Genomic DNA, 11,101 nt, shown 5'->3' with positions numbered 1-11,101 from the left:
TATCTGGAGGCATATGTGTGTCATTAAGTGCCAACTCGCTGGACTAAAGGATCCAGTCCAGGATGAATGATCAATTTGATATCCCATAAATTAGTTTTGGCCATGAATGGCAATTGACTTCCAGATTAACTTCAAATAATTAGTTACTAAAGCATTTGGGGAAGCATTGCACAAATGATTCTCTAACACGAGACAGAGTGCGAAGTTTGGGACTGAGGAGGAGATGTGAATTTGTGAGATGAATTTGTGGAGCCAGAAAAGAGACATGAATATGGCTTATGTTTCCACAGCTTCAATCAGAAAAGATTACTGACAACAAAAATTCATTCAAGAAATTAGATGTAATTTCAGAGTTTTTCTAAGGAACATATATTCTTTAAAACATTAATTCCGTTTACTTACATCCTCTGATTCAAAAACATGGCATATCATTTTGTACTGCTTCTTTCCTTCCTGGGCACCAGGTGTTGTTTCAATACAGTCTTGAGAAGCTGATCTTGGCATGCGGCGTCGCGCCATTAAAACCACAATGTTACCAATATCAGCAATATATGAGATTGTGCGCAGCGCGTGATCCATCATTGTTTCCTGCATAAAGCAAAGAGAAATAAAGTCATTCTTCACTCCTGCTGTTACTCTGTGAATGCTCCATCTTCCGTCTCCTCGATAGCCGATTGCTAGGGAACGACAGAAGCTACAGACGCACCTTCTGTGGGCGCACATCTGACATTCCCTGTGCAGGCAGCGGGCCCAAACTCCAGCTGAAGGAGAGCATCTGTTCCAGAAACTGGCTTCAGCGGCAGTGTGGCCTGGGCAAATACAACGTGGTTGCTACTGGAAAGCAATAACGAAGACCTATACTAATGCTTTAAAAACATTGTCACGCTGTTGGAGAAGCATGTTTCCCTTTCATACTGGTTTTGCTGAGCGAAGCAGATGCATTTCACAATGACAGAACAAGTTTTAGGGAAGTCATGTATATATATGAGAAGATGTTATAATTTCCTGATTTTTTTTAGTCACGTCCTGTAATTAGCAATAACATCTAAGGTAACCTTTTCTCATAGGCTGCAAAGCCATACTATCTTTGTAAAGAGCTATGAGAGCAGGATTTCATCGTCTCCGTAGGCAGAATTTCTAATACTTTCTTCTGCCTACCTACATTCTACATAAACTCGTGTGGCTCAACATCTAGCATTCTCGTTTTCATTAAAAGGTTTCTATACGTAAAATAATGTTATTTTAATAAACCAAAAATGCTGTAGTGATAATTTCAAAGGATTTTTATATATTTAGGACTGCAAAGATAAACAGAATGATATACTTGGTTACACTAATGTCAGACAATTATTCATACCTTTGTTCAGGTTTTATTCAAGATACTGATTCAAGCAACCTTATTTTTCCTTAAGCTTCTTTTTAAACAAAAATAAATAAAAAGCCACAACTTCTCGATGTTCTCAGAAAGGCACATTGCTATGGAAGATTTCCAGAATGGTAAGAACCTTTTAGGTTTAAAATGAGCGTTTTAGGAATGTTCATGCAATCAAGTAATCTGATTGCACTTCCTTTAAGTGCCTTGAAAAAAAGGTACTTCACTACTACTGAAGTCTGTGTAATTACAGGGGAAGATAAATTCCTAGGGAATATAACTTATGTTAGTAGTGCTTATCTGGCAGATATTTTGACAATGTAGACAAAGTATTAGAAAAAGCCTCCTAGCTATAAGGACCCATAGAAGCCATAAAACAGTATTTTAGGGCAGTGATGATTTACGTTTTTTCCTGAGGAGACATTAAAGGACTGTCCGTTGCTCACTATGTCACTGTGCTCACCCCCCCACTGCCCATGTACCACCCTCTGACTTGAGGTGCCCATCCTCGGTACTTGGAGCAATCATCCTTTGCTCCTTCTCAGTTTCTAACAAAGGCAGCCTCTACTCTGCTGTCGGGTGAGTCAAACGCCTGTGCCCTGGTACAATGGCCACACGATGTGTGTGCTGCTTGTGGGACACAGAGGAGACTGCAGGAGGCTCATGAGAGGTAACTGCGATAGCAGGCTGCCGGGGCATTAATTCAGCTCTCAGACATGGCTGGTGGGCTGAACTGAATCCAGTCTTTAGCCATTGGTTGAACATCCTTGTTTTAAGGCAAAAGAAGAGTACAAATTCTATTTTTATGGGACATTTCAAACCTGAGTTTTATAGGTTTCTTAAATTGAATGCTGCTTACTTTAAAACCTTATGCTAAGTACTTATTTTAGTTAAGGTATAGCTTTCTACTGAGACGAAGACCAAGAAAGCGCCTCCAAACCATGCTTCGTTAGCTTTGTTTGCTATCATTTCTTTCCATGTTTTGCCATTGTATGGATGAACTGTTCTCTTGTTAAAAACCAGAAAGGGCCCATCTGAAAACTCCTTCTTGCTGGGGTCATTGGTCACTTTGAAGGGTTTACCAGACTTCTACTGCTCAAACTGAAAACAATCAATCATCAGAAGCATAATTTTATTGATCGAACAAGCTGAGCATGTCCCTTTGACATGCCCCAGCCTGAGCAGCTAAAAACATCCACCAAACTCCGCCTGAATTGGAATAAAAGAAGACTTATTACTGAATCAATGTCTTTTGCTTTACTCTGTGATCTCTATTAAACCAGTAGATTGCTTTCTAGTGTCTAAAATGCCTTTGGTTCTTGGCCAAGACCGAGGTTGTCTCTGCTGCTTTTGGCATCTGCTTGGATATATACGTGGACATTTCTAATACGAAGATCAGGTCTGGTGTTTGTTTGGGGCAGAAGGGTGTAACTAAAAAGGCCTTTTGCTTTTCTTTTTTATTATTAATTATTATTTACTAGTGGCTCTTGATATGTATCAGAATATTCCACTGAGCAGCATGAGGTCGGTTTTCGTCTGGCTCAATCGTATTAGATGGCTGAGATACCCTCCTTGCTGCGTCTTTAGTGGCAGGGTTTTCCTTGATATCTGCTCTTCAAAAAAACCCTTATATGTGCTACAAGATTTTCATACACGATTTTCATCATTTATATAAGCAGCAGCATCCTTTATGTAAACAGCTAGATATTAGTTTACCATTAGTTGAACAAATCTCTAAGGCCTAAGAGAGAAAAATTGTTCCTCAAGTTGAAAAGAGGAATTGTTTTAAGAATTTCAGTACAATTTAACTTGACAGAGAGCAAAAAATACAAATAAGCATTATTTCTTAGAACCTGTCTTACTGAGAGAATCCCTACCCACAAAATTATTGTAACAATTCTTCTCAGGCTCGAAATAAAACATTCTGTGCTATTCCCTAAACTATGAAAAGTCAGTGGCTAAGAGATGGTTTGGGGAGTGTCTCTAAGTGTTGCCGGGGCTCAGGAGGATTTACCACATTTCTCTCAGTACAGAAAAATGTTTTGTAAAGGATATCTCTCAGCAGGATTGTGGGAGCGCTGCAGAGATAATTGCTTTTCAGGAGTCCACACGAAGTATTCTGTAAGGCTGTAATCATACATGCAGTGTGCACAGGAGTGAACGGACTGGGAAAATGAATGCATTGAATCTCACCTGCCAAGAGTCTCTGTCCTTATCACACAGAAGTTAAGTTACAGGTTTTTTTTTTTCCCTTGTAGGGGTGAAAGCAGTCATTCCCCTGCTCCCACCCACCCACCTTTGTCCTGTCTAATGCAATTACAATTAGGAATACAGCAAACAATAGATAGTGGCTGTAAAAAAAAAAATCGCTCTCATACAAAGCAGGCACGTGGTCAGACCTAAGGTTGCTCCTACCACAAATACTAAACAGGGGGTCAACTTGGGCTGAATGTGTTCGGTAACTAACGGCACAAGCAACTAAAAGTGGCAGGGGTGCCATTTCCTAGTGTTGCTGAGGGCAACAGAATCGCCAGAGCTGGCTCTGTTCCATCGTGGCAATACACTTCACTGATGGTACTCACCATTTTGAACCCTGCTACATGTTGGTTTTTAACCAAGAATTTTACATTTTAAATTAGCTGCTACCTCATGTGAGCTACGCAACACTACAGACGGATTAAAACACAGGGCACACTGCAGAGACAGGTTTTATCTAACTGATAAAGCCATGGAAGAACAGATTGTCCCTGCCAGCTGCCACACCAGCTGAAACAGAGCTGCGGTAATTACACAGTCAGGAGACTTGGTAGCACTGAAGAATATTACCAAGGCAAAAATGCAAAAGCATTCCGATGGCAATGCTAAAATGTCATGGGAATAAGTCTATTACAGCTCTCTGAAAGATGCACTGTAAAAAAAAAAAAGTAAAAAACCCAGAGCAAATGCCAGAGAGCTTGTAATTATTGTAATTTCCCATACTGCTATTTTAATCTAGCTGAACAGCTCACACTAGACACCATTCCTCACGGTGCGCTGCATTTTATATCACCAGAAATCTCAGGGGAATCAGGTGAATAAGATAACAGTTACTTTGACAAAGTGTCTATGGTCTGCCTCAAAGCACTTTCTTTTTTATTTTTAAAAGGGTTGGTGTTCAGCTGAAATGCTGAACTTTTTAAAGAAGGGAAAGATTGACTTCCATGAAGACTAATCCTTACCCGGCGAAGAGACCTTATCAATTTACTGCCACACACTCCAACTGTAAACTGTAGCTGTCCACTTATCAGTAATTGTCTGGAGTCATCTTTACACCATAATCACTCACATTCTATTTTCTACTAATGCAAAAAGTAGTCATAAGCTTTGACAATGTACTATCTGGATGATGCACTTTTACCGTGAGGTCAAAAAAAAAAAAGGCTGAGCCAAAACAAATAGTGGTGTTGGTTATCGTGGATGAAATGCAGTATCAGGATGATTTATGGATGGCAGGTTGCAAATACTGCTGCTCCCATCAGCTGGGATATTCTGCTCCTCATCTGGCTCCATCTCTTGGGAGTTCTAGTGGCATGGCAGGCATATCTGCTTATGCTAAAAGAAAAAGAATCAATTTCCTGGAGAACTATCATTACCATCACATTAGAAGATAGCAACGCCCTCTTAAATTTCAGGAAGAAGTAGAGCCCTCATGGTTTGCTTTGTTAGAAAAACAGATTATATGCTAATTGACACCACAACAGAATCCTACATGTAGAGTGGTACATTCATCTTTACTGACGTACCTCCTAGTTTCAGCTCATTTCTTGTCAGCCATGGTACTTCTGCATTCTGATTTTACACACCAAGACACAAGTTCAATTACCATTTTCCTTTCCATCTTCCAAGTCAATTATGACAATCCTGAACAGTACTACACCAGAGACATGCTTGTGAGTCTCCCTCTGCTCTCCATCTCTTTATACTGTATGTATAATTTTTACTGTACATACATGTCTTTATACTTTATACCTATATGGCAACGTATCAGAAGTAAGTACACTCAGAAATATTTTAGCATACTTGTAGCTAGGTAATGCAATCTAGAAAATATTCTGTGAGATAAAAGCCTTATTTAAGTCAATAGGTGATGGATGCTGCTCCTGTGCCGTGGACAAATGCATTCCCTGTCACAAAAGAAAATGATTGATTTGACCCGATCATCTTCCTCATCTCCAGTCACAAACTGCCTACCAAGAGTTTGTTTGGTTTGGTGTCCTGATGACAGTTAAACTTACCTGTCCAGTGCTTGTCTGTTCTGCTACTTAAAAAAACAAGGCTAAATGTTACCTTCCTAAGTTCTGGAAGGGTATCACTGGAACACCACCAATGAGTACTACAGATATTACAAGATGATTTTTCAGTTTGGCTATATCTGGTTTAACTAAGCACTTTCTAAATGGTTTGTTCTTTTAATGTAACTTGAGGTCTTACCATTTTTCGGCTGCTGTTAGCTGTCTACAGCGGAGTTTTTTAGTGAAAACCATAGCAAAAATTCACTAAAATTTTCCTTTTTAAAGCGTCTTGTAAGAATGAAAATGTGAAGACTTCCTGTAAGTATGATCAAAGTCTAAAAGAATTTGTGAGATTATTATACTAAATATTGGGATCCATGTATAAATTTTATGCATTTAATTGTAAATTCCTTTTAAAAAATCTTTCTTATGGAGATTGCCTCTTATTGAATGTACATATGTACTCCTGGAAGATGAGGCTGATCATTGCTGTGGTCTCCAGATGCTGCTTTAGTAAGAGTAATTAATAATTTATGTTAGGCAAAAAGGATGATAGCTTAGATGTGCTTTATGGAAAAGCTGGAGGTTAAATGTTAAAAATGGCAAGATACAAATATCTTAGTCAAAGCAGCAGATGACTTCCCCGTTAAGACTGTAAATCTGGGTACTGAAACTGTTACATGCGGTCTGAAAGACTTCTGAGTTACAGATGGCGGCACCAGGCAGTCATTTCCCAGCACATCAAATAAGCACAACTGCTGTCAGTGTTACTGTATGGGCAAACGGCGAGTGCTTCAACAATAGCAGATCTGACACTGCTCCTCCTGAATATTCTCACAGCAGTCAATTTATCCAAATTTAGTAAGGTTTCCCAGAAATAGCATAAGAGCACAGTCTAACTGAACGTTATTCTCAAAGAGGTTTAATAATAACTTACCTGTGTGTCTGCATTTAAAACTTTGATTCTCTGTGTGGAGATGAACAGATCCACTTCAGTCAAGGCCTGGGAATCTCCCTCTGAAGTCTAAAAGACAGATGCTTTGTTACAAGAGGAATTTGAATTTCCTCTTTAGAATGACAGATTCACTGATTGCTTCAAGCATAATGTGATGTGAGGCAATTGCACTGTTAAACCACTACAAAGACGGCTATTCGAAGTTGTTTCTAAATACATGCAAAGAATGCATTTATTGCATAGAAAGAGTGAAGCATACTCTAATTCTGTGGGTAAGAGAAGTTTTAGAGCCTGTGGGACTGACAGCGCAGTACTAAAGTGCCCTATTTCTACCCAGAGCAGGAGGGAGAGTGTGGCTGTTTCCTCCCCACAAAGTGTCTCTTCGAAGCACTTCAGTACTTGAGGCACCAGAACTGAGAAAAGTAGGAGAACTGGGAAAGTGACTTACCCCCCATCAGCTGCTCAGCCCTTGCTGTCCTCTTCTGAGCTCACAAAACAAGTGCAAGCTGGTGCTCAGCACCTTGGTGGCTTTTAGCAGGGGTGGGGGGGTGGTTTAGATTTTTTTTTGGTTTTTTTATAGAAAATAAAGAACTGAGTGCTGAACTAATAATACTCTCATATCACAGAAAGCCATCAGCTGACTTTCAGACCTCATCTTCCAAGCACTGCTCACTAGGGAAACAGTTCCATATCCCATTACAAAACAGCCACAGAGCAAGCGGGATTACAGTGTAATGCCTCGTCATTTCCTAAGGGTGAGTCCTGGCTCTGCCCACCTGAGAAAACAGGAGAGAAAGGGGCAAAGCAGCTGCTACCGCTCGCTGAAGCATCATCTAAGAGCTTAGCTAACACGCTTGAGTTCCAGCAGGAACCTATTTATTCCTCCAGGGTACTTGTCCTCAGCGTGCTGTTGCAGCTGGTATGTAGCAGCACCCATGTCAGCAGCCTCCGAATAAAATGGCCACAGACTGTATCACACCGTGCTAAAGTCAGGCATCCGTCTCCAGCTCAGAAACTACTTCACTGATGAAACTTTCCAAGGAAGAATGAAGGATTTGCTGCTCTTTTCTGTAGTTATAAAGGGTTAGCTATGCCTAGAATTAATTCAGACTGATTTTATTTCAAAGAAGGCTCATCCAGCCGAACACAAAGCAAGCACATACTTTGGCAGAGATTACTTTCATCGCTTTTCCAAGACCATCACAAAGAGCAAGGTTAATTTTAGTGATATTTTTGTCAACTGCATTTACTTAACTGAAGCATAGTTCTTAACTGAGTGAAATGTATTAACTGTTCCAGCTACCACCTGGTGAATTTATTTTATTTGTTTCAAAATATTGACAGTAATATAATCAATACACAGCAAGGCACAGGAAATGTATCTTCCTGCTTTGGTTAATAAAATAAAAACAAGCATTACATGTAAAAAAGATCCCCCAGATAACACTGGCTGTGGAGCTGGACTAAACAAATCACAGGTGTTCATCCAACAGAAGAAGAGCAGCAGACAGGCACTCCAGCAAATGAACAATGAGGAAAATAGGTTCATTTTACTCCATCCAGCATTCTGCTACTTAACAAAGAAGAAACCAAAATGAACGCTTTATGAGGACCCATAATGAAAGACACAACACTCCATGGAGAACAAGTACAACAAAAATGTAAGTAAGTCAATATTAGCATTCAAGAAAAACAGTTTACACACCGCTTTTTTCTTGATTTTAGCCGCCTTTTGCATCCTCTGAGGAGTAGCGTAAAAAAAGAATGCAGACAGATGTACACACAAAGAAAGAGAAAAGACAGTGTGGGAAGTCAGGGAAACATTTGACTATGAATCCAGACTGTTAAAAATTAAAAATTTGGGGGCAGTGGGAGAAGGATGTGCAGAGAGAAAGATTTGGTTTTATCTTATGCAGCTCTCAAGCATAATTGCATTTAATGGCATTATGCATGTTGTTGATTGACTGCAAAAAAATTGGTACCAAAGAGTGTTGTCTGTTAACAGCTGCTTGTAACATTTATCCTGCTAAATATACAGTGGTCTAAAATGACAGCACATGCGCTATTTTAAACTCAGGTTTTATATCCATATTAGTCCTACGTCTGCATGTAGTTATGGAACAAAACATAACTCAAGCTCTCTTCCATGACAATCTAAAGCAGCCAAGAACCCCTGTTAATATGCGAAACAGTTTTTAGGGAGTGTTAATTGCAATCAACAGTTACTTACTGCTTGAGACATCACAATATGCTAAATAGACATCAAAAGGTTTGGAAACTTTGAAGAACTGGACCTTTCTTGCCCTGCATTTGTTTCTAAATGCTAAATCAATCACAACAATCTCTTGCTAAGTAAATGATTTTCCCAAACTGGTTTCCTTCAAAAACATGTAATTTTTACTAATTTATTGACTAAGCACATAATTTTTCTATTAGCATTTAAATCTACCTCTTTCTACCAGGTGTTTATTCAGATGAGGTTTTTATGGCAGATGCACAAAGATCGTAAAAGAAAATTCTCCTATTTGGATTATTAACCAAAAAAGCCTTTTTTTTTTACACAACTGTATGAAGCAGTCTATGCTACGTTATTTACAGAAAAGTAGTTCACTGTAAGTAACATCAAATCCAAACACAACAGGAATGGCCTAAAAAAGTAAAAACTCAATATATTGAGAGTATTCACAATTTGTAGCAAGTTAAAAATTTTACAAAAGAGGAAATCCACACTCGAATATCCTGTGCTTTGTCACTGGAATACTTCCTAGTTGTCCTTAATACCTAAATCTTCATATGGCTTCCAAACAATTTTGACTAGATTCTGGAATAATTTAGATGATGTTTCTCAGGAACGCTGTACGTCTTTTCATAATAAGGACTGGAAACTGACGGTGTTACGGCAGTAGATCTATACACGCGTAAGCGCGCTTCAGAATGGGTGTGAAGCTGCAGAGTCTGTACTGTTCAGAGACCAGCTGTCAAAGGAGCAGAGAGTGTTCTGTATTCTACAAACCCTAAAAATCCCCTACCTTAACACGGCTCACTGCCTCTTGGGCCTGCATCATTCTGATGTTTTTGGAAGGGTTGCGCTCAGAGAGCAGCTGTGTAGAGCCCAGGTAATTGGCTGCAAAGATGATTCCATCAATAAGGTCTTCAGGTTCACAAGGTCCTGGAACTGACATGAGACGTTTACAGTTACTGTCTTTCAAAAGAGGGTAGAGAGATGAGAAATTGAATAAAGGACATTGAGCTTGACAACCTTTCAAACACCTTTTCTAATATTAAACAGGCAAAGAAATCCAGGGCAAAATACATTGTTTTCCCCTATAACTATTTCCCCAAAAAATATATTAACCAAAGAGACAGTATTTAAAACATTGCATAGTGGTTTTTCTCTGGAAATCTCAAGGAGAATCATTGGAAAATGTTTCCTGTGCTGCACCGATAAACTCATGGGAATCTGCAAGTTTCAGAAAGGCTGGCAGGTTCCTTTACAATAACGTATTTACTGTTTATATGAATGACTGTTACAGTGCAGGAGGCAAACTTCTGCCTGAATACAGATTTGTGTTTCCACATTTTTTGGAGACGTTTGTAGAAGTACACAGTCCCCAAATATCATCTCTAGCAAAAATACTGATGACCAGTGGGCACAAAGGTGTACTTTGCTTCAGCAGAAGTCCACCGTGAAACCTAGCAGTTAAGGAGATTTAGGAAACAAGAAAAACAGGCATCTTGATGCTGTTTAGACATGTGTAAGGCCTGAATTTGGAGACCGATAGGAAAAATACAGTTCCCAGGCTGGTTCAGATGGTGTAAGCTGAGAGCTGAGAACTATGCAGGAGTTCAGTAAAATGATTACGGTCTCATCAGTGGTGTGCGCGCAACCCGTCATACAGCCTTCTCTGAAAGAGGGAAGTCACATAAAGCAGTTACGGAAAAGGAGCAAATGGAAAGAATATTAAAAATTTAATATTAAAGAAGAGAGGAAAATACTGTAAGTTCAAAACATCTTGATATTTTTTAAATTTTAGCCTTCACTCAACAAAATGCCTTTGCATACACTTATTATTAATTACATAGCAACTTTCAGGATATTCTAATATTAACTTATATTTTGCAAGTTGTTTCTTTCCAAGGATGAAAAAGAGGTGGTGGAAGAAGAGAATAAAGAACAGAATTTATATCATACTGGAACTAAGCTCATCCTCCTCTTTATTCAGCTGTTAAGCTTTACATCTAGCTTGATGAGATCAACAGTAAAGAACAGTCATTCCAGAGTCTGGCTGAAATATCTTGACAGGGAATATTTTCTGTTCCTCAGTAGTTTCATGAAAGAAATTTGCTTTGAGCTGTACCAACTTGCCAAGCTGCTAACACCTTTTTTTGAAGTACATCCATCTTATGCGTGAGGAGAAAAATTACTGACGGGAGATGCTAATTAAAAAAAAAAAAAGTTTCTTGTGCAGTGAATTAATTCAATTTCTTTATAATTAATTGAAT

At 39.0% G+C, this 11,101-nt stretch overlaps 1 protein-coding gene across 1 annotated transcript in view; it reads right to left on the bottom strand.

Moving 5' to 3' along the window:
• Positions 1 to 9,780, bottom strand: part of APBA2 (amyloid beta (A4) precursor protein-binding, family A, member 2) — a 24,399-nt gene extending 14,619 nt beyond the window's left edge. The window contains exons 1-4 of the mRNA XM_010137533.1: positions 9,628 to 9,780; positions 8,304 to 8,339; positions 6,581 to 6,667; positions 403 to 588 (exon numbers count right to left, since the gene is read on the bottom strand). Coding sequence (XP_010135835.1) covers positions 403 to 588; positions 6,581 to 6,667; positions 8,304 to 8,339; positions 9,628 to 9,780 — 462 coding nt within the window. The remainder of the gene's footprint in view (positions 1 to 402; positions 589 to 6,580; positions 6,668 to 8,303; positions 8,340 to 9,627) is intronic.
• Positions 9,781 to 11,101: the final 1,321 nt, after the last annotated feature.

This window comes from Buceros rhinoceros, unplaced genomic scaffold, assembly GCF_000710305.1.
Source record: "Buceros rhinoceros silvestris isolate BGI_N320 unplaced genomic scaffold, ASM71030v1 scaffold9166, whole genome shotgun sequence".
Classification (NCBI taxonomy): domain Eukaryota; kingdom Metazoa; phylum Chordata; class Aves; order Bucerotiformes; family Bucerotidae; genus Buceros; species Buceros rhinoceros.
The sequence above is the reverse complement of the archived record's forward strand: the minus strand, read 5'-3'. Positions and strand labels throughout refer to the sequence as shown.